Source organism: Zonotrichia leucophrys, chromosome Z, assembly GCF_028769735.1.
Source record: "Zonotrichia leucophrys gambelii isolate GWCS_2022_RI chromosome Z, RI_Zleu_2.0, whole genome shotgun sequence".
NCBI lineage: Eukaryota > Metazoa > Chordata > Aves > Passeriformes > Passerellidae > Zonotrichia > Zonotrichia leucophrys.
Genome location: NC_088200.1, coordinates 69,839,109 through 69,863,647, shown reverse-complemented (window position 1 = coordinate 69,863,647; position 24,539 = coordinate 69,839,109). Strand labels below are relative to the sequence as shown.

The 24,539-nt window shown below is 38.9% G+C and overlaps 1 protein-coding gene across 2 annotated transcripts in view; it reads right to left on the bottom strand.

The window, feature by feature from the left end:
• Positions 1-9,271: 9,271 nt before the first annotated feature.
• SLC12A2 (solute carrier family 12 member 2) overlaps positions 9,272-24,539 on the bottom strand; it is a 54,083-nt gene continuing 38,815 nt past the window's right edge. Inside the window, exons 17-27 of one of the 2 annotated variants that reach the window (XM_064735387.1) lie at positions 22,681-22,821; positions 22,382-22,488; positions 20,575-20,654; positions 19,120-19,257; positions 18,386-18,433; positions 16,783-16,905; positions 16,482-16,593; positions 15,855-15,941; positions 13,894-14,029; positions 13,136-13,203; positions 9,272-12,390 (exon numbers count right to left, since the gene is read on the bottom strand). In XM_064735387.1, coding sequence (XP_064591457.1) covers positions 12,255-12,390; positions 13,136-13,203; positions 13,894-14,029; positions 15,855-15,941; positions 16,482-16,593; positions 16,783-16,905; positions 18,386-18,433; positions 19,120-19,257; positions 20,575-20,654; positions 22,382-22,488; positions 22,681-22,821 — 1,176 coding nt within the window. In that variant the 3' untranslated portion in view covers positions 9,272-12,254. The remainder of the gene's footprint in view (positions 12,391-13,135; positions 13,204-13,893; positions 14,030-15,854; positions 15,942-16,481; positions 16,594-16,782; positions 16,906-18,385; positions 18,434-19,119; positions 19,258-20,574; positions 20,655-22,381; positions 22,489-22,680; positions 22,822-24,539) is intronic. The other variant, XM_064735388.1, reaches the window with a different exon arrangement.

Below are 24,539 nucleotides of genomic sequence, written 5' to 3'. Positions count from 1 at the left end.
TCTGTATTGCTCATGTACTTATAGAAATATTTGGTATTTCTCTGCTTCAGCCTCTGGCATTTCCTGAGCAATGTAGGCCCAAAAACCCCTGTCAGCTGCTCCTGAGATTCCACCCTGGGCAGGATTACTAAGAAAAAAAAATTCAAAACCAAACCAACACAATTATGCACGTGGCTAGACGGACACCTCCTCTTCTCTGCAATGACGAGAACTGAGGAATTCCTGTCACCACTACACCTGAATTATGCGAATACTTGGAATTTTAGGTCAAATGACCAAACTTGCAGCTGAAAATGAGCGTGTGGTTTTGAATCCAAAGAATAAATATACATTGAAGAAAACAGGATCTGATCTCCAGTTTACTTATTTAGCAAAAAGAATTCTTTATGTACCTAAGTGAGGGAAATACAAAGGCCTCTTGGCATTCTGGAAAATAATTTCCCTATCTCCAGGCCTTGCTGTCCTTATTGTGGAGACAGCACAACGCAGGATGGGGAGGGGGAATATCAAATAACCATCTGACCTAGCATTCAGATTAACATTCAGTTTTTTGGAAAAAACATTAGCTTTAAGGTAAAAATCAATGTACAGAGCAACCATAACACCTAAAGGCAAAAATTTCACTGTTGTTCTGTCTGTTCCAGAAAAATCATCCAGCAGAAGGCTGAAAGGAACTGACTAAGAACTTACCAGTTCAATAGAAACCCTGGCGAGTAATTCACTCCCAAGGTTAAAAGGTAATGGAACTGTTTTCCCCAAACCATATCCCATTTCTGAAAACCGCAAATTGGTAAAGATCAGAAATAAAAGCAGTTTTGGAGCATGTGAGGTTGACATTTGAGAAGAGCTGCTCCCACACGGCACTGGCAGGCACAAATGGGTCTGAGTCAGGTGTAAACACTTAACATTGACCAGAAAAAGTTGTGTGGTACAAATGCAACACATCTGGTGTGCTGTAGTTGGGTAGCAACCTGAGATGGAAATTTTGTGCACACATTTTTACCTGTGTGTATGCACAGCCAGAGAGAAGCAATGTCAAAAAGCAGTCAGATCTGGTGATTCTGAGACAAACTGGCAAAATCCAGCGGTTCCCCCTTCTTCCAAATGGGCTTTTTAACTTTTAACTTATTCTGGATTTCTTAAAACTAAGATTGGAATGTCTCCTGCTATTGAATCCCGGTTGCCCTCATTCCCAGGCCCTAGTTTTAGGGATAATCACAATCTTCAGCTCTAGAATGAAGTCAGCAATCCCACACCATCTGATAACCACAGAATTCCTTTCCCCGCCCCTCGTCTAAATTACTCACAAATTATCCAAACACTAGCTTAACAATTTCTGTGTCACAGTTTTATATTTTGTACTGCAAAATGACAGCCAGTGCTTGCCTGGATGCCTTCTTCTCACGGCATTGTTTCAAACACACAGCTAGGAGACTGAAAACCCATAGGTAAGAATGGAGATTGAGCTTGAAATGCCTGTTGTTAAATCTATCAAGTGTCTCACAGAGCTTAGGTAAGATACATTAAAACAACAAAAAACCCTAATTACAGTATTTTAAGGCCAAGCTCACTGCTGAGATACCTCAGCTCCCTGTCCCTCAATCTTGATCAGTAAAATTGATCCCCAGACAGCTCTGCCAGCAGCACCCACACCTCTGAAAAGTGCAGTGTTTCTCCACAGGCCTCTGAAATTGGTAGAAAAACCCTTTCCTGAATCATTCATTGAATCCTTAGGCACAGCATTTCAGGCTTTTTTTTTAATTTCAGCATGCCTAAAACTTAGTGAAATCCCCACATTGTGTACTGTTTCTGCGCGGATGGAGCTCAGGGTGGTGGTCTCAAAGAGCTGCCCTTGAACTAGAGCTGAGATCCCCTGGGATGCTCCTGGTGCAGCTCATCTGTTAACATCACTGCATGGAAAATACCAAGTGTGCCAGACGTGCCACTAATTAAACAGATTGAAATTCCTCTTCTTTCCTATCACATGATGCAAATAAATGCTGTTTCTAAGTGTTCCATCCAGCCCCAAAACAGCTGGTTTTTTGGCTAAACAGCAGCTGTCGGGGAACCCAAGATTCAAAGCCAAAATGGAAGCAGAAGATTTATTCTAAAATAAATTTTATTGCTACAAGCAACTTCTCAGCTGCTGACAACACAGATGTAAATTTTATAAAGACAGACACACACACACACACTCTTAAAATTATGAGAGTTTTTGGGGAAGATGGAGCTAATCACAGATATTTCTTCCACAGAACATGAAAATGGTTACAGTCACAGTACCAGGTCTGCCTTCTCCATTGTCCAGACAACACTTTCCAAAATTAATAAAATAGAAATTTCTTCTATACATGAGAAGAAATCACTCTTCGTTGCAAGTCCTTTGTCTTCAGACTAAATAATGAAAGTATTTATGTCTCATATAAATACTTTTGGTTTTTGTGAAATAACCACCACCTTCCTAAGAAAACTCCTTAAATTTTCTTTTGTTTTGTGTTGCTACTTAATTTTAAAAAACCACTTGTTTTCCTAATTTTTCCCTTTCAGCCATGCAGTACCATACAAAGAACTGTCACTCAGGTGTAGAATGCAGTCTGCACCAAACAAACTGGTTATGGTGGCAACCAAGAACAAATATGATAAAGTGACCCAGAGAAAAACCAAGATCTGCTAAAAATAAGAGGAAATAGAATCTAGAGTATGGCCCACACAAGCTGTGAAAACCCCAGATTTTCAGTGATCAAATATCAAGCATTCCGTAACTAAATGGTTTATGTTGAAATAAAGAGAGAGGCAAAAAAAAAATACAGTGAGGAAAAAAAAAAAAAAGGAAAACCACTTTAAGATCTTCCACAGTACAAAGTGCTTTCAAAAAAATGAAATTTAGTATGCAGAGAAGGCATTCCTGCACCCTCCCTGTCCTGATGTGTTATTTCCTTACAGCGCTTTTGATGTTGCTCCGGAGCAGAGCTGAGAACCGCAGGATCTCGTTCTCAGGGGTTCGTCTTTGCCAGGTCCCTCCAACAGATCCTCTCACAGAAATTGTCACAGCTCTCAGCTCCTCAGCCGAGACCCGAGATGCCTCCAGCGCTTCTGCAGGCGACTGTTCCTGTTCTGTTCCTGTTCTGTTCCTGTTCTGTTCCCATTCTATTGCTATTCTGTTCTGGCAGGAGGGTTTGAGTGCCCCAGAGCACACCTGGAATGTGTGTGCTCCCTCCCACAAGTGGGAAAGTGGACAAATTTCTCCTGCGTCTCTTAAGAAACAGGAATATTTCTGTTTGTTAAAACAAGTAGCCTCCTAGGAAACTGCAGTCTATGCCCCAAAAAATGCAGGAAGGGGCTCACAAACAGCACCAGCTTCCAAAAGCTGCCAGACAATGTGGCCTGAGCAGCCTCACTTCTACTGAAACCATCATGAAAATCTGAGATATTAACGGGAGCATTGTTGTTCCCCCAAGCTGCACACGGCACAGGCCGGTTCAAAAGGGCTGTACAGATATTGCAGAGAAGCCAGTGAAACCACACACACCTTTGCTTGCTTTTGTTTGGGTTTGGGAAGTACCTTCACTTGTGCTCAGGGACGGAAGGAACAAGCTGGTTTACGTATTTGGTTTTTTTTTCTTTATCAGAAACTATTGATTATCCCACAGGAATGTTTTGAAGTGGATTACAAAGAGTAATTTTAAAGTGTTATTTTAAAGAAATGACAGGAAAAAAAAAGTTAGGTGTTTCCCACTAAAAGAAAGAGACATAGTAATAGTAATAGTAATAATAATAATAATAATAATAATTATTATTATTATTATTATTAAAATAAATATATAAAATATAAATTAATTTATATATTTATATATATTTATATATAAAATATACAAATATATAGGAAAACAAATATATAAAAATATAAACAATGAATATATTATTATTATTATTATTATTATTATTATTATTATTATTATTATTATTATTATTTACATCAAAACAACAAACAAACAAACAAAACCCCAAAAACCCCCTCTCAAAGTTAAAAAAAAAAAAAAGGATTTCATCCTTTAGGATGAAAGGAATTGCAAATATACCACTAAGTTGTTTCCTGGCATAAAATCTGCCATAGAATATGGTTAATTACTATCAGAACAATGACAAAACTACCAGCTCAGAGCTTACAGCCTTTTATTTAGAGACTGGCTACATCCAGCCAAAGCTACAGCAGGAGAGGATTGGTTTTATTACCACCCTTGTTTAATCCTAAGAGAAGTGAAAACTCCTTGACTGTGGTGCATTTGGAGTGACGGCACACGGGTGCATTTCCAAACCCACAAACTGATGCTGGAATGTTTTGTGTCCTGGGCAGGGTGGGTTTTCTGGAATGCCTGATGGATCTGAGGGTTGGCCGACAGGATGGAAAAAGTGAGATCTGTGCTCTGGCTGGAGAGGGAATCGTAACCTTGCACTTCCAAATCTCACTGAGAATCAAACCTCATTTTTCTAGATCCATGCAGACATGGCAAGAACATGAAAGCTACCCCCGAGCCCTGCAATACAATGAAAATAAAAATATCATTAATCAAGAGCGCTCAGTAAGGTTTGCCATGCATTTGCCAAAGGCTGAACTTTTCCCTCGTAAATCCTGCTGTGCCTGAATTACTGCTATTAATGCTGGAAGGATACAGAAAGATTGTGATGAGAACAAAGACTCTCAACAAGGCCCCATAAAATGAAATCTGCACAAGGTTAGCCAGAGCCCCATGTGGGGCTTAGCCCTGATTTCACCTGTTAATTCTGCAAAGAGCTGTCCTTGGTTGACTCTGCTCCCCTTGGCAGGCCCTGTGCTTAAACTGCAAGCCTGACTTTTGTGCTGGCATTTCTGCACCTTACCAAGTGGTTTGGATTCAATTTTTCTTCAGCGCTGCTGCCCATGAGGGAGGAGCTGCATTAAATCACCCCCAAGGGTTTTACAAATTTTTTTTTTTTTGCACAGGTGTCCCACCCCTTACATGATGTGCAATTGTATTTAATACTGCTGTAAATGTTGTTTTATGCAATTGGTAACAGCAGTGCAGTGGAATTGTTCAAGAGTCCCCTGTAATTTGCAATGCTGTGGTGAAACCATCTGAATGAAAAAAAAAAAAAAAAGAGAAACCTCACAGGGAGGATATTTCAAGGCTAATCCCAGCTCTTTGATTTTCAGCCAGAGCCTGTGGAAATACTTTGCTCGTGACAGACTCCATGTTACCATCTGCTTTGCATAGACAAATTTAATTGCAGAGATGTTCCAAGGTTTAGTAGTTGTAAAACTGTTCAACAGGGTGACAAAGTTATTTTCAAGCTAAATGGACTTGAAAATGTGTCCTGTGCTTCAGGATTCAGTTTCCTTCACTACTTTAAAGAGCCAGTAGCATCTGAATATTTCAGGATGACACAAAACAATTTCTTTTGCCCAGTTTTTTTGGTTTTGGGGTTTTTTTTAAAGTAGTTGGAAGTGGCAGACAGTTGTCATTCGCTGCTTATGAAGTAAAAAGTCTGATTGGAATGTCACAGATCACTCTGGAACCAGATGGGACATGCCAGTGTGTTCTAACATCTCCTCTCCCTCTGCCTGCAGCATTTCCCCTTCTGCCCTCTCAGGGTAACACAGCTGGAAAGAGCCACTGAGGAAAGCAGAGTTGGTGAAAAGGATGTTTGAGCTCATCAGGCAGCTTCTGCTTGAAGGTTCCTGCATCTCTCAGGACCAAAACCACAGCAATTTTCCCCACAGGACCTAGCAGAATTAATATTAAACCCTTCCAATCTAGTCAAAATTATAAAAAAAATAAAATATGAAAAACAATGTTAATATGCTGATATTTGTTGTTAATTCAAAGTACTAAGTTGTTTAAAGGATGAATCCAATGGAACAGGGCAGGAAGAGTGCGTTTGGCAGAGCAGCTTCAGGCTTTACACGAAATCCTGAAAGGCAGCGGTGCCACCTGGTGATGGGATTTCAGCCGGAACTCCTGACACGGAACGGGAGCGGGATTTCCCTCACTAAGAGCGATGCTGCATAGGCAGGAGTTTCATCCTCACCGTGGGTGGGGATGCGCCCGGACACGGAGCCTCACGCTGGAGTTTCCCTGGGCCGCAGCGCAGCAGGGTCAGCTCTCCCCAGGTCCCAGGGAGAAGCACTGTGACAAAAATCCCTCAGAGCCAGGAGCCACTGCCTTTAATTGCCGTCAACAGGGGTGAGAGGCCTGCGAGGGCCACAGCACAGGCTGCTTTACTTTTATTTTTGCGTCACTGTCAGCAAGGCAGAGCAGGCTGACATTTCCCTGCAGGCCTTCGCCGTTTTCGCTCCATAGATTGGCTCACTACTGAGAAATCTTTAGAGGAAGATGTGTTGAAAAGTTTCATTTAACACGGCCGGACAGTTTAAATCCTCAGGGATTCCCTTTCCCTGCTCCCTGTTGTGTTGTGAGGTGCAGTTAAAGCTGGCTGTGCAGGCGGGGTGCAGAGAGGGGATGGAAAGTCAATGTTCTCACAGACATCTTTTCATAAAAATCCTTTCTTTAGGATTTTTCTCCCTTCTGAGAAGCTGTGGCCTCAGCAACAAAATGCAAACAATCAGTATCTGCTGCTGTGGGATGCAACAGGTGCATCCGTGATTGGTCTCATATGGATGCTTGGATTTACTGACCACTCACGGCAGAGATGGGTCTCGCTCTCTGCTGAGACACCAAATTTTATGTATTCATTATTTTTCTATTCTTAACTAGCTAGCATTCTGAGAACTTTCCTTCTATTTCTTTTTAGTGTAGTTATAATGTAATTTATATAAAAAAATAATAAATCAAGCCTTCTGAACATGAGGTCAACATTCTCGTCTCTCTCTTCACCCTGCAAACCCTTGCAAGCCCTGTGACACGATGTTTTCTTGAGACAGCAGGCAGATCACAGGAGGGACAAAGAGATTGCTCTTAGGTCTGTAAGGACAGGGGTGCCACAGCCAGCACAAATCCTTGGTGATTTCTGTGGGTGCCAGCGAGCCCGGAGGAGCCCCAGGGATGGAGCACAGCCTGTCAGCACCAGAGGCTCCTCTGGGTGGAGGAAGCCTCCTGTGCTTCAGGAGAAACATCTTCCCTGGGGCTGTTTGCAGAATGAAACATTTCCCTGCTGCTGCTTCACCGTTTCCTCCTTCCATGTTGCTATGTTTGCCCAATTATCCCATCATAAAAAAACCCCAAACATTATTAAAAGTGGTAGCAATTTGAATTGAATAGCTAAAATTAAAAAATACATAAAATTGGATACAATAAAATTTGATTAAAATAAGGGATAATTTGGTTCCAATAATAGCACATAAGCAAAAGATAACCGCGGGGTACGGAGGGCAGGGTTCTGGGAGCCTTGCCAAGGATCACACATCTCGTAGGAGGTTGCCAAGTGAAGATTCCCCCCTCAGACGCCATGAGCAAACGCCATCTCCTCCATTTTCGGTTCGTCACATCTCTATCTCCGCCCTCATCACCACCATTACCGCGCGTGTGCCACCACTCATTTCGGTGGTCGCACAAGTCTTTGGGGGTCCTCTGATGAAGATTTCGTAGTCTTCCTCTGTGTCCTTTAATTCACCTTTGGGTTACACATTCAGTGTACAGTACAATGTAAGCCAAGACTAACGTATCACTGCATCTACATATCAAGGCAATAAATCCCTTGTAATTAGCATTTTCTGGGACCCAACCAGATTTTGCTTCCTTTCTGCTCATTTTTAGCAACTGTATCTTCAGCTTCTTTCCTCCTGTCCTTGTGAACATCTGCTGGGAGTGGGGGATGGAGCCCCTCCTCTCCCTCTCTTCTTTGGCATCACAACTTTTAACTATTTTATTATTCCCAAATATTAATTACTGTGTCAATATTGATTACTGTTTCAATTTTATCAGCACGAATCATACCTATTTACCACAATGTTAACCCTCAAAGCTTTGGATCAGCTCTCCTGTCCAGCCTCCATCACCTGTAAGTCAGAGTTAGCTCTGGAGAGCTGCTCAGCAGCACACAAAGGCAGAACAGCAGGAGGGCTTTGAGGTGCTCCACTCGCTGCCTCCGTGAACACCAACTGAACACCAGCCAGGGTTTGGGATTTACACTGGGGCTGTGTGAGATTTGTTAGTGAGGCCGCTTAAGAACAAGCACCAGGCTGAGGGTTGTGCTGTTTGCCTGCTTTAAACCAAAATCACAGCATTCATTCTCTGCACTGTGACCCTTCACTCTTCTGCAAAGTGATGGGGTCAACCTTGATCAAATCCTTATTTTTTACCCTCAAACGCATGCCTGAGGTCACTAAGGTGTGAATTCATCACAAGGCAAGGTCATCACTCAGACCCACCTCTTCAGACTGCTCTCAGCAAACAGGAGGATGCAGGAAAAGCTGCTGCAAACCTTCTGTGCCTCTTCACAGAATAAACCAGGGTGGAGCCAATGCCATGGGAGCTGGCAGGGAATTCTGAACAAGCTTTCCCTTCCCAGTGGCCTCCAAACCTCACTCCTGAGGTTTAAACACGACTGACAATGGACACACAAAACAGCTCTGACTGTAGCAGGGATCAAATACCAAAACTGACGAGATTATGAAGTTTTTCAGAGTTCTGTAGGATTTTAACAACAGAACTCACCCTTCTTTGTGCTTTTAAATTTCAAATTTTCAGTACTTCTTAGTGGAGTGTACTGAATTTGGGGACAAACATGTCTTGCTTACAAAGCACCCTTGCAACAGTCTGAGGAGCTCTTTTTGCCACACACTCCATGTCCCAGTGGACTTTTATTTTAACGGGAGAAAGAGGAGTTAACAGAGTCCTTCTGTGAATTCAGGGGCAAAATGGACTGTAGCAGATTTTCAGATGCCACCACTGCAGCTGAGACACACCAGGGGCTGGGTCTGTGCTGTTGGGCAAGCCATGGCAAACTTTACAAGGTTTTACAATTTTACATGGTTAGTTTCTTATTTTCTTCTAGACCTATGAGAGGCAAACATTCCTCCCCAAAAAACAACATAGTTTTGGTCTTATACCAGACACATGAACTGCTTTAAGCTCCACTGGTCCTGTGCAAATTCCACTACAAAGGTAATTTTTAGATGGAAGCAATTTTTGGATAGAAGCAATAAGCATATTCACGTCAGGAACCAAATTCAGTATTAACCTGTTGAATCATGGACATTATTCCCATCCCATTAAAAAAAAAAAAAAAAAAGGAAAAAAGAAAAAAAGAAGCTTTGTTAGACAAGAGATTTGTATTGAATTCACTTCTTTTATTGCAGTGACATCCCCCTGGTACAAAGTATTAACTGCAATAATTACGTTAAAACATTAGAAAAGCATTTGTGTGGGACAGTTACAGTACAGTGTCAAATCTTACATCCTCAAACCAAGTGGGCCACAACCCACTAACGCTCAAATCTTTTAAATTATTTTTAGTTATTTTTTTAAATATGTAATGTCAGAAAAAAAGCATATAAAAGAATGTATGTAAAAGGAAACCTAAATACAAGTGAACAAATAAATAATTGATTTTCACCAGCTATTATTGTCTTTCTAAACCCATACAAAGGAACCTAATCTATAAGAAGGTATGAATTGCCATGTGTAAGTGATTTAATTTTCCACTTAATTAATGAAGATTGGAACGTAAGTAAATTTTGGCTTCAAAATCAAAGCAGGAGTTGGAGTGACTGCCACTAACTGACACTGGTTGCAGACAATTACCATTTACTGTTCAAATTTAAGTGAGAAAATAATCTTGGACCTTGCCCTCATCCCTAGCATTAGTGGACTCCTGAGAGTGCATGTGAAAAAGCATCCTATGGTATTTCACAGACATGACCTTAACTATCCCCATTATGCATATTTAGATATACTTTATATAATTTTATACACATATATGCATGTATACACACACTTCATTTGGTTTCTGTGTTGTGTTTACAGATCACAAGCAATGGTTTCCTGAATGGGCAAATAAACCTTTTTTAAATAAGTGTACCTGTGCACGTTTTGTTTTTGTATTTTTTTTTAAGATAGCAGCACTAAGTCCATGCCGTACTGTCCATCTGCTCAAAAGAATGTTACCCACAAAACAAGGAGAAACGTGGCAATGATTCCATATGCACAATGTGACCACCTTATCCCCTACAAAACACTGTAAAACCGGTGATATTTATGTTGGTACGTTTGATCCACAACCGCTCAACCTGGAAGGAAACATCACTCTGCCCCCACACTGTCTGTCTTGTCTTACAATGTTTTATCACAACAAGCTGGGTTCATGCTGGCATCAGTTATCTCACACTTAGCAGCAAGACATGCATGTTTGTTTTTCTCTAGAAGTTTTGAAAAAGTGAAATGATTCCACAGTCTCAAATCCAATTGACAGAAACGGCAAAAATTAGAAATAAAAAATAAAAAGAGAGAGAAAAAAAGAAGGATTTTTAGCAGTTTACCAAGAACTTGACAACAGTGTACACTGCACAGTGTATTTTTACCTTTAATCACAAGAAGTTGAAGCTCTACCTTGCCACGCAATGATTATACTTTGTCCTTCAAAAGGAACAGTTACATTTCAATTTGATCCTGTATTTAACAAAAAAAAACCAAAAAAAAAAAAAAAAACCAACAAACTCAAACAAACCAAACAAATGAACAGAAAAAAAAAAAAAAAGGAAAAAAAAACCCACCAAAAAACCAAACCAACAAACCAACCAAAAAACCTTTTCTGTGCATCCTTAAATAAAAGTCACTCACCCACTGGTAAACTGATCCAGTAGCATGTCCAATGCTAACATCAAAAGCTTGTGAAATGTTTTTAGGCAATCCTTTCTATCCAAAGAAATACTAGGAATTTAAAAAACAGTTCACATTACTAACCTTTATACAAAGGCTCAAGTGAAATTTCTTTTGCAGGTGTTTGCAGTAGACTAAATTATGAAATTTCCCAAATATACAATGAAAGGGCACACAAGACTGGCAGTTTCTTTATTGAACATAGAAAATGTATAAAGTAGGATGTATGGAATAGATCAAAACTACTAGACGAAAAAACCTGAGTATTATTTAATAAGACTAATTCATTTTCTGACAACTGAATGAATTGACCTAAAAACATCTCCCCTAAGAACTTAGTGGTCCGTTTAACCATTTGTTGAAAAATGCAAGAGAACTGCAGCTTTTACATTTCATACTGGATAGCACAATTCCACATAGTGTTTACTGGTTTCTGTTAGATAGCATCACATTGCTTATATTATCCCCATTCAAGCCTTAAGTCGAGTTTTGTTTCAAAAATAAGTTTGAAAGTGACACTAAAACATAAGAGGCCAAGAACTAGGACAGGTCTTTTCTTTTATTTTCTTCCAATTTGTATTAAGGTAGGAAGCCTCAGCCAGCAAGATGAGCCTGATTTCACAGCAGAGCTAAGACCAAGAGGACACTGCCCTCTGCCAAGGTGGATAAAATCAGCTCTGTCTCACACTACTGCCAAAGGAGTACACACTGTCAAATTTGAGAAAAAAGGACCCTCTCTACAAGCAGAATTAGTTTTAACTGTTACAAAATTTAGTGGCAGTAACATCAAGGATTTGCTTTAGTTCAACTGACCTGCCCCAATTCTCACCTTTAAATCTAACAGATATAATAATTAAAAAAAAAAAAAACAAAAAAAAAATCAAAAAAAATCAAAAAACCAAAACACTTTCTGACGATAGAAAACATACAGTACTAAGAACTAATAGCTCAATGGAAGACTGAAAAGCAGCATTCATTTTTATTGTAATATGGAATAGACTAAAAACTAAAGGAAGTCTGATCGAAACTCTTAGTTGAAGGCAGATTTTGACATTCTATATAAATTTACAAAATAGGATGTATGGGTGAGATTTGGTTAATTTCAGAAGGCACCTCAAGGCTAAAAGGCTTTTATAAATCTATAATCCTTTCATTGATCAAAAATACAACATTTTATTGCTGCTATTCAAATAGCAAACAAAAAGCTCGTCTTGTTCTTCAGTCTAACAAGGAATCCTCCCCCATTAAGCAAGATTAAATTACAGAAAATATAGAATAAAACCGAAGATGTCACAACTTTTAGAAATACAGTGACTTTCCTTGTGTGCTTTCAAGTCAGTGAAGAGTGAGAGAAGAGTCACTTTTTGCCGCCGTGATGCCGATGAGCTGTGGAGCCTCTCCCCGGGCGCTGCCCCACCAGAGCGGGGCCTCGGCGGCGCCCTACGAGTAGAAGGTGAGGACGCTCTGGTGGTTGCCGCGCACCAGCAGGATGGGAGGCAGATCCTTGGAGAGCGCTTCCAGCCAGGCCATGTACAGGGCGCTGGACACGGCCCCTTTCCGTGCCACGGGCAGGCTCCTGCGGGCGCGAGGGAAACACACTGCACTCAGCACAAACACCGGGCCAGCCACAGCGTCACAATGAATATGGCAGATGATTCTACAAAGATCTGATTGTTCAGTCAAATTTCCTAATATTTTTAATTTTATTTTTTACTCTCCTTAGAAATAATGAGTTGAAAGTTTGTGTCTGAAACATCACAGGCATTTCCATCTATTTCTCCCCTCAGTTTTGGCCTGTTAACAACATTTAATATTCAGGCAGCTTCATGCAGAATCCTCCTAAGCTGAGGACATTTACTCATCCTCGGCATTTTAAAATACAGCAGTAAGAAATCTAAAACCCACCAAAAAATCTGCCTCTTGCTTGTTCGCACCGAAAGTAATCCCCCAAAAATCTGTGAGCAAGATATTGACTCAATTTTATACAGAGAGATCCTCTAGAAAAGGAAATCAAAGGAAGGACTTGAGAAAGAGGGGAGTAACTGCACACAGAAGTAGAAAGAATTTGAGAGTCCTGAGCTGCACCACAAATGTGAATGTGATCAACTAAAGCAGCAAACTCAAAAGCACAACACTAAAAAGAACATTTTTTTCTTCAGCAGAATGGTGGCTCCATACTTCTAATAAATAAATATAGTCAGAACTGAAATCTTGAATACGCCAAGGCAAAGACCTGTTCCTGATCTATATTTCGATTTATACTGTGAATTACTGCTCCATATCTATTCAGGTAGCACCACAAATTAAAATAATTTACTTACATGACAATTATGTTAGCTGTACTTGAATGTTCTTTCAGCAACTCGTTTAACCTAATCTGTCGGTAAGTCTGTAAATAAAATCAAACTTGTTAGGAACAGCTTTTGTTTAAAAACTACAAAAAATTCTTTAAAAAAATAAAGAAAGGGAAAATACTATCACCAACTGGAATGAAATAAAAAGCAGGTATTTCCATCTCAATGTGGAAACTCCTCATTATCGAAAACCAATGGTTGTAAGGTTGGGAAAAAAGCAAGCAGCAGCTCAGAATGTATAAGTGAGCCAAGTACTTCCCTGCTACAGGATGTCATTTATTTTCTCATGCAAAGAAACACCTGAGAAGAAATACTTTTGTGCTTTTGTCTCTGTGCTGCACAACAGCTTGGGAAAGATGTCAAACCTTCAACTGCTCCTCTGCACCACAAAGTGTTGCTTGGTTTTAGTGGTGTTTTTTAAAAATAATAATTATTACTTGATTAAAAAAAAAAAAAAAAAGACAAACACCTGTCTGGAGATGAAATGATTCTAAACTAAATGTGGAAATACTGTAGGAAAGCAGCCTGGGCCCTGCTCATACTCAAATACAGAACCTTTTTACCTTTGTGAACCATCTAAATGGTTTTAGATGCTACTTTTTATCTGCTATTCATTAAAAACTGCTACGGAAAAGACAGCGTAACAGGAATTAACTCATCACGGCCATAAATGAAGTGGGAGAAGGAAGATTTAGCTGAGATAACATTCTAAAAAAAGCCAGAACCTTTGTTTTGTAAAGCTCAAGCTCATTATCTGTTATCCTCCATGGTTCATCCTCCTTCATTTTATCTGCAACTTCTTGTTCTTTATCATCCTCATGGAGTCGGAAGGGCTCTATCATTTCCTCAAAAGCTGCAATACTGGAAAGATCAAATGAACAAAAATTAGAGCAGACAGGAGTTTTTAACATCAATAATTATTTTCATAGTACCAGAAATTAAGTTTTACTGGTATGTAAAAATGAACAAAAGTTTTTTTTTTGCCTGCCTGTTGCAGTTAGAACATCAAATCAACTTTTTTGCACACACAGATGATGTGATTCAGCAAACAATTCACCACACAATAAAGCTTTTCTCAGTTCAGAAATTTACCTCTAATTTTAAAAGCTCAACAGTACCATCCTTAAAAAAGGTACAATAACTGGGAGCACATTCTTCAGAAGTAACTTGGAAGGAGGAGGAATTTGCATGTTCCAGTAAAAGTCAGCTATCAGGTCTCACGTCTTTTTGTTTGGATTTTGGCTTTGATCTTTTTACTTTGTTTCTTTTATCTCTTTCCAGTACAGTCCAAGAGCCACATTCAAATGAAAAAACCACAGATATCTACGTTAGTCTTCCTGTTGCACTTGTAAGAATAGGAATACTCTGATTTATCAGGACTTTAGAGCAAGAATTCCAGAATAAAACCTTCTGAAGGTCAAGGAGGAATTAATTTCTGCTGGAAAGAAGAAGCCAAGTTACCTTACTTTTTTTACCTACATTTCCTCCAGGAAATACCCACATCACAAACAAAATATCTTTATATCTACCCTTGGTGGTCTTTACTGCACAATGATTTCACCTTAATCCAAAGAAAGAAAACAAATGTGATTTGCTTTTCTGTGGCTGAGCAAAAAGCAGATCTAATAATAACATTATTAATACAGCACAGCACCTGTTGAAAATTAATCTTCTTCCACTTGGTTCCCAGCTGTTGCTAATACCTAAATGGTATTTAGGAATATTTTGGATATGTTGTGGGGATGTATCCACAGAGACAGAAAAATGCTCTCAGAAGTAATCCACGGATTACTTCTAATAAACAAAAATAATTCAACATGGTTCCAGGATCTCAGCTGTGATGCATAAATGAGTTTACACCTTTCACAGCAGCAGGCTCCTGGAAACTGCATATCCAAAAGCATCAGAGTGCCAGAAATACCTTGTTTTCCTTTATTTTACTTGCTCAATGTATTCTGTACACTTAAGAAAAAACTACTAAAAAGTGTACAAAAGAACTCACATTAACTTTAGCATTTAGCCAAGTTCTAAAATAACACTTTCCCATTTCCACGGTGTATCAAGACTTTCAGATAAAAGCATGCCCAAATAAAAGATATTTTTACAACTTCAGCATACTCAAGAAGGCCTGAAGGGAAAGGAGGATAATGGCAAAGGAAGGTATTTTTAGATCATACACATTCTGTTCTAAATTTGTGCTGAAAGCCATCCACAATTAATGCTTTTTTGAACTTGAAAGTATGAAATATCATATGTATGATCATTCCTGTGTACACTGAAAGTCCAACCAAGTTAAAAAATGAGAAGGAAAAAAAAAGAAAAATCCAAATCAGGCTATTTCAAGACCAAGCTTTGGTACCTAAACTAAGACATTAAGAGATTCAGATCATTTAAGTTTTGGCGAACATCTCTTAAAGAAGATTGCTCAGACAATTCAGAGTTGTGTTTTTTTAAAAACTTCATTTTTCTGAATTTATTATTACAATCTAAGGGCCAGAGATTTTAAAAATAAAGATTTCTATATTCTTGGACATGGGAGTTACTGTTAATTAATTTTCCACATTTTTGTGAAACACTGAGTAACACAGGATCTTCTGTACCACCACATATGTAGGAAAGAATTAGGTGTTCTAAATTAAAGAAATCACAAATTCAATGAACAAACAAGATGTGTTTTGAGACTTACTTTTCTTTCTTTGGCTTAGTATTAATATCCCCAAGGACCATAATATCTGAGAAGTCTATCCGAAATTTGCTGAGCAAAGTGGCCATCCTGCATCAGAAAAAACAAGCTTTTATACATGATCATAATTTTAATTTTTTCACAGGTTAAACAGATAGTTGCTTGGTAATAAAAACCACTGGTTTAAGAAACAAACAAACAAACAAAAAAAAACCCCCCAAAAAACCCAAACCAACGCCCCCCCCCCCAAACACCAAAAAAAAAGGCACCTTAAATATAACAAGGACAAAAATCAAATTGACTTGGCATATGACTATAAATCAACAACACGCTTTGGAAAAAAAAACCCTAAACAGTTTTATGGCCTTCAAATAAGAGAAGAGCTCTCTCTTGAAGATAATCTCAGAAAATATTTGGAAATAGTGTCAGATAGTATTGCAGAAAATTAGTTTGAGGTAACTCATCCAAAAACAATCTGGGGGAAACAAAACCTTTTTCTTCAGAAAGGCAAAAGAGTATGATCACACCTCCAGCAAAGAACAACCGAAATAAGGCAGGCAGGAAGAGAAGTAATCCAATGTGTAACATGCTGTATTAGCATTTGAAATGCAATTTTTGAGGCAAACTTACGCTCTTCTGTCATGATCAATCCTGTTTATTTTTCCACCAATGAACACCCTGATCTTGCAGTCCTTCCACTTCTTCTTGGTTGTGATAAGGTAAGGAATCAACAGTGTCAAACCTGTGTTTTGAACAGAATTTCAAATTTAGAAAATGGTACAGTTTTTTTTTACACAGTTTTACAGTGTAAAATTACACAGTACAGATTTTATATGAACTGACTTATGGATATATATTAACAAATAATCCAGAATACTCCAGTATTTTTTTTTATCAGCATTTAAAGGTTTTAAATTATGAAACACATTACCTCCATCATCAAAGAGCCACCAGACGTCAATATTGCTCTTGCCTTGTTTCTTCTGGAACTGAGAGCTGGCATCAAGAAGTCTTTGGTCGGTCACATTTAAAGGAGAGGAGGAGCTCTTTGAATCTGGAAAAAACATATAGTGAAATTTTGGTTTTGAGGTGTTTTGCTTAATCACACTGAAAATCATCAAATGCAACTCTTAACATTTTGTGATATACCTACTTTTAAATGAAAATTTTCCTTTACACCCCCCAACCAACTCCGAATTTTGATAGATTGGATATAAACTGAACTGGACGTATTTAGGGGGTCTAGAAACTCATAATTTCAGCAGCTGAAGTCTTTTAGCAGGCATCTGAGAAATAAGGGATGTGTGAGGCCTCCATGCAGACTTTTGCCTGGACAACTTAATTATCTTTGCCCCAGAGCTTTAGGCCGCACACTCTACCTCTTGCAAATGACAGAACTTCCCTAAAAATATGTAGGCAACTGATTTTATAAGTAAATGTCTTGTCCTAAGCAATTCTCTCCTTAAATCCAGATTTCTTTAAGCATGTGGTAAAATTAAAAGCTATTTATGCATACTGGACCCTTTTGCAAATAGTACTGCTTTGCATAACAAAGTTATTTGATTTACTGAGGACAAGACAATAATAGCATTTTCAGTTAGAATAATACAGATCCCATTTTTGAACTGCAGGAAAAAATCCCTGACCTCTTTCTCTTAATTAAAACCTCAGTCTGAGCAAGAGCCAGGAGTCTGACATTTGTCTCTGTCCTTATTTTATTAGGAATTTTTGTAATTTAGAGCACATCTGTGACTGATTTACATTAATATACTACTTTATTGCATACTGGGACTTCTCCCAAACTGCCATCCTGTGTTTCAAGATACAATCTCACTTTCCATTATTAAAACACAGAAGCTCCTAGCTGCTGAAATTACGAAGACAATGTCAAAACAGCTCAGATTAATTGCAGTTGAGGCAAAAATACCTGATTAACTCAGAACACGTTAGTGAAAACTGCTCAGTTAATTCCTCAAAATGCTGATTTGAAAGAACACTTTGCATTATTATTTCAACATGTTCACCTCAGTGGGTAGCTGCACTAAACCTTAGTTTTGAGGCTATTGAACTATTTGCAAATAACAGAGCAACAACCACGGCTCTGGAAGGAACACTGAATAAACTGAGAGCACTTCCACTGCCCCACCAGATGCTGTTTCCTGAACCAAGCAAGGACCCAGACCTGAGACACACAGCTGAGAAGGCAGAAAGGCCATGAATACATTTCAAATGTTACTTTACCAAAAGAGCTTTTTAATTTTTATTGGGTTTTTTTTTTAATTCCTACACTTATGCACAATCCTGTCTCAGTAGCAACCTCTTCTGGGAATTTCCACAATGTTGCCTTTTTTATTTTCCCCACAGCCTAGGCCTAAGGATGAAGCACATTCTAAAGCAGATATGAAGAAGCAAATAAACATTGCATGGTTGGTATTCTCCTCTCTGGTACTTAGGCGTAGAAAGAATTACAAAAGGAAAACTAAAATCAACAACGTGAAAGAATGATTTAACACAAAAAGATGGAAAATGCCTGCCTTTATTCAACAGTGGTTGTGTTGGAGTCTTTCCATCCTCATCCTCCTCTGGAATGTTTTTAAAGATACAAAATAAAAAGGTTAATTACCTTTGTGATATTAATGAAAACAATACAAATGTAAATTAAAAAAAAACAAAGTAAAGACGTGAAATGAAGCAGGTTTTTTTTGCACAGAGAAAAGCACACAAATGCAGTCTACCAAATCCTAAGATTCATTTCTACTTCAAAAAAATTTTATATACCTCCACTATCCATCTAACTATTAAGGCTTTTGCTTTGTAAGAAAGTAATAAAGCTGTTTATTGTCATATCACACTATCTTGAATGATTTGTATCTGTTAATATGCACATAATATTCTAGTCTGAGATTTAAAAACCTCCATAAATTTAGCAGCCTTCCCATCACTTGTAAGATGTGGGGCACAATCCTCAAGCACTTTTGACTGTCTCTCAAACTCAGTTACAAAAAAAAAAAAAAATCTATTTTAGGTCATTGGCTACCTCCTGGTTTATTCAGGGGACATGAAACAAATATTTATTCTACATACTGGTAAGATCTGACACAAAGTACTTAAGAGATCAGACATCAACATCTATAAAAGCATAACTCTTCTATTCCACACACACACAAACATCCCCTAAATAATCTGTGGGCAGAGAGAGAGAGGCACAGAGGAGGAATGAGAGAGAGAAAGAATGAGAATTCCAGGTTCATTGCTCACTAGCAGTTACCTTTGCGTGAGGTGGGAGTTCTTTCACTGGCTGATGGAGCAAAAGCTATGGAAGTGTCTGTCTCAGACTTCTTGCTGTAATCCACTTTCACTATGACATCCTTGGCACAGGGAGACTTCTCTTGCGATGACAGCAAATCTTTGCGAAAGCAAAAAGCCTATTAGAAACCACTGAATTGCTACAAATTGTATCAACAGAGGTATGCGCCTATTCTGAGTCGGTTTGAAATTAATTACGTGCTGCTGCAACTGTTAGACCACAGCAAAGAGGGCAGGAGGCGGGAAAACCAACACAAAAATATTCTGTGAACTTCTTCAGAGCATAAAGAGGCTCCCCCTGAGCAGAGCTGTCATTTTCTGCTCCTTTCCCAGGTTGTGGTTGCTGATTGCAACCACACCACCTAAACCCAGGGCTAGGTAACACTCTGGAACTACAACTAGAAAATGAAAAAGAAAGAAATCACTTGGTGAAATGTTTTTTTGCTTCTGCTTTTTAACTCCGAGAGGAAGATGAGCCTCAGGCACAGCACACACCGATGTGTCTGTCTCACTGCCTAGCCTTTTTTCCCAGGTTTGCCTTCTGTGAGCAGCTGTCAGAGCTGCAGCAGAGTCACCAAGTCCCCAGTGGGCACCAAGATCCTGCTGACAGCCTGGGGTTACATTCCCAGCTTCCTCAGCAGGGTTGTTTCCACACTGCAGGTTCACTCCTTGCCATTTCTCACACTCCTCTGCCCTCCTGCACATGCTGACAGGCTCCTTGACTCTCTCCAATACTAAAGCATTACTCTTTGGGACTAAAAATACTAAAACATTAATCTTTGCCAGCAAAGGATCCTCCTCTTTCAGGGGGATGCCCCTGCTTTTGTCATTTCTGCTCATGGTAGCAGCAGTGCATGGTGCAAGCCACGAATAAATTACTCAGGATCAAATCAGGGCAGCTGCACCAAAGCTCACAGGCTTGGAATTTAACTAAAATTTCACCACTCCACTTAAGAACTCTACTCAGAAAGCACAACCAAGTCATCTACATAGAAAACCTTTCCAAATTTGAATCAGAGTCCCTAAACTAGTGTGTAGGGGTTGGCAAACCACACCAAACTCAATGGCACCTCTGCATACTGCAGTATTTGTGGTGATTTTACAACTTCTGGGCTTGAGCCCCAAATATTTGATGCCAACTTGCCAGCATCACTAATTACTTTCAGGAAAGCAGCAGTTCTTCTGGAAGTAGTTGTATAAAATGTGCAAATACAAAAATGTGAAACGCAGAAAATCCAAGTTCTGCTGCTGATCATGGGTTACTATCCTACAGTTCAGACTTAACTAATTTCACTGAATTTTATTGTACCACAGTAGTGATGTTTTGTTGATTTTTTAACTGAGCTTTAATATTTTCAGAATGCAGTTTTAGAAGGGAATTAGAACAGCAAATTCACCACATGGAACAAAGTCATACCTTGGGCCTGAAGGTGAGAAATGTCCAGGCCCTCCTTGAGGCGAATGACGACTACACCATACTGAACATCAAAGGCATCACTAAACAAAAGCGATAAAAATAAAATATTTTAAAGCTTTTTCTTTGCCAAATGAAAAATGCACCTTCCCTGAACAAATTCCAGTGATTGAGCACTGCCTTTGGAAGTCTCAAATTATAAACTTGCTTTAGCTTCAAATCCAAAACATTACCTGAACATCATTTTAGGAAAAATAGTATTTAGAAAGGATATCTATTCCTTCTACTCCCTCTATCCACTATGTAAACAGTGATTAAATAAAATCATAATGAACAGGTCACTCAAGTTCTGCAGAGGCAGTAAGATCCACCAAGAAATTTAGATTTTTATCTCCATCCATCAAGAAAGAGGTTTGAGTAGATCTTTTTGATCTGAGGACTGAAGATTTCTGACATCTTTCCAAAACGTGTGAGTATTGAAAACACCTAAGATGATGCAATTTAATATCAAAATAGCTGTAAGTTAACATTACATCTGAAAACACTGAAACTCACTCCAGTCAAATATAAAGTGGCAAAACTTCATTATTGTAGAAAAGAGCAAAAACCCTGAAAAAACTGCTTAACAAAGGTGGAGTAAAATTAGTAACAACCCAAAATATAAGACAAGAAAAAGATGAACTTAGCCATATCATACAGTCTGCATTAGTCATTAATCGCCATCCTTTACATATGAATACCTTGTTCAGTGCAAACAAACATAAATCAGAAAACTCCCTCCCACATCATTTCCACAGACAGAAATTTTTCAGGATTTCACTAATTAAACACTGTCCTTTAGAGATAGTAAGACTTGATTAGAAATGTTTGAAGTATCAATATATTCTATAATAAGTGCAAGAAAAATTGAGATTGATTTGAGATTTGTTTTGTCTATTAGTGAACATTTTAATTTCATTATTTAATGTGTTAGATTTGTAGAGATTAGATGTGTTTCTATTTTGTGTGCTTCAGAAACTTTTAGTTTTCCAGAAAGACATTTGACCTGCAGTTATTACCTCCTGAGGTTTCTTTAGGGATGTGGGGAACCACATGACTTGCTGACCTTGACAGATCTTCCTGCAAAAGCCATCCCAAAATAAAATAGGAAAAAAAATAAAAACTAACCAATGTGTTCCCTTATTTTTCCACTGTATTTGGTGCCCCTGCTTTTCTCATAGAGACCTAGGTGACATGACTTTTTTTGGTCCTTTCCTAATATCTGCCTGTAAAGCTTAAAGCCCCATCCCCTCTCTTTTAAAAACACAGAAAATGAGAAATACAAAGCACAAAGGAAGTGGGTTAACCAGCACTTCGGCTGAACACAAAAACCGCTAAGTAAAATTAGCATTGTTTTTTTCCTTAAGTGTTTGGGTAGCAGCACAAGTTACTTCAGCCACAACTGGTCTGCATTTCAACACTGTCAAGTCACTCTGGGATTTCCTTTCTCCTTTCTGTATTAGCCTGTGTGTCAGTGCTGTGCACCTTGTGAGCAAAGTGATTCTCCTCCTTTTCAGACAGCAGCTCTCAAACCTCAGACCTCTGCCACAACTCTTTTTGGATGCAGAAAGTTATTATGGAGATTTCTAATCTGCTTAAACTATATAGATTTGCTTGTTAACTTTCATATCAGAAAGGTCCCAAGGTGCTCAAGATTGCTGAATGGAAAACCCAGGTCCACTTGAAAGAGACTTCATGTAACTAGGAACTTTCTTACTACCAAACATACTGAAATGGAACGCAGCAGCTAAACTTTGTATTTTCTACTTACTGGAATAAATTGATGTAGGTCTCAACATCTCTCATATCACCTTGTCTCCAGTTTTTCTTAAATCCAACAACAAGGGTGTTAGGTCTCATTCTACCCAAACCAGCAGCCTAAGAAGAACAAGAAGTATTTTATAAAATAACAGGTTACTGACACAACTAAAGGTTCTGTTTTCTGCTTAAGAGAATAATATTTTCATCAAAGCTTGAAGATAATTTTGCAAAAGGAATGTATTTCTAAGTATAAAGCCCCTTCTGATTTTGATGTGCATCTTCAGCACTTTAACATTTTTTTTTAAATACCTGCATTAAGTATTGTCCTCCATCCCTCAAGTCCTCTGCATGCACTGGTGCATAGAAAGCTTTCATCTTGTTTTTAATTAGCCATCGCTGATATTTGGCCAAATCAGTTGACAGCTCCTTCATGGCTTGCCTCCGAGGACCCTTTCAAAAGAAGGAAATAATAACAGGGGAGGGGAACAAGAATTAGGAATAGGAGTAATGGGAGTAAAAAAACCCCTCCCAATTTTTAGTCACTGCTAGAAACAAATTCAGATTCAGAGAACCTCAAAACATGCTTGACCATTATCAACAACACCCCAAACCACAAAATAGCAGGCACTGTCAGCAGCAAAAAGTGAAGAACTTTTACCATCTTTAGGAAGAGGGATGCTCAAAAATCAACCTTGTTCCCGCTGAGCACAACCCTCTTCCCCAGGGGCTGGGAATCAGCTTGTCCTCTAAAGCATTAACATGGTTTTAAAAGAAAAGGGCTTTGTAAAAAAATACACACAAATGCAGGATGACTTAAAACTACACTTTATGGGAGTCTTTGTATCCTGCAAAGTCACCTCCTCTTTAAAGAGTTCCTTTGTGTTATTTCTGTTGGGGTGAATCTTTTGTGTTCCTCCTAGATATCAAAATGCAGAACACAGGACAAGGAACAATCAAGAACACAGCAGCCCAGTTTTTGCAGGAGGACACAGACTCAACCAAATGGTCAAAGCTACTGAAGAATGAGGCAGTGCCACCCTTCCTTTAAGAAAGTCATTTTAAATAGGGAAAGAACATGCTCCCAAAGAATCTTCAGAGTTGCTTTCCTGCAAGAAATGTGACACCAGCTTATTCTTTCCTGTACAGCCCTACTTTTAAATGGCAGTGATTACATCTGTGATATCTTATCTCCCTAGCAGTCCTCAGTTTCTCCTTTCGTATTCACTGTAATATTAACTTTATATAGACAGAAATTAAAAGCTTTTCAAGACAGAGTATCTGTACGTGGACTGCATTAACTTGATTTGCTTTAATCTGGTCATTAGATTTATTACACTTGGTAAGTGTAATAAATTTAAAAACATTTAAGAGTAATCCATGTTTTTATTCAGTGTCTTCCAGGTGTGTCCTGAGCTTGGTGTGAGCTGCAAACCTTTTGAGGGTGGCCCTGCTCTCCCTGTCCATGTCACCTATGAAGGATGTCCCAGTCGCAGACCAAAGCCTGAGGGACACCACTCATCACCAGGCTCCAGCTGGACATGGAATCACTGATCACAACTGCCGGCCTGTGTCCTTCCCGCCAACTCCTCATCCACTCAGTCCCACACCCTTCAAACCCAGGTCTCCTCAGTTTGGACATGTCAGTTGTCACACAGGACTGGGCTGAAGGCCTTGCACAAGTCTGGGTAGGTGACATGTGCCAGTCCTGCATTACATCTCTTAGTCATGCACTTGCTAAAACGTTCCTAATGATGTGACAGAAGTGTGGCCTTAAGATATGAAGCAAAACTACTCAATTCCAGTGTGGTAAAATGCATTTATCTAAGTTTATCAGAGATGCCAGAGCCTCTCCGTAGCTAAATGGAAGTTTTGGTACAGATCACTGTATGACAGCAACCCTGTATCTCAATCAACACAACTCATGACAAGCTGATTCTGAAGAAAAGTTACTTGAAAATTGCTTCCTTCCCACCATCAAAAAATCACTCCAGTTTGCCACGTAAGACACTAAGTAATAAGAACTGTCAGAATTATATCCATGCAGAACCTCTGCAAACACATCCTCACTTGGTATTCTGACCAAAACATCCAAGGATACTTAGTGAAATATCAAGGGCTGGTCAGAAAGGGAAGAGGAAACACTTGACAATTAAATTAATCTGATAACT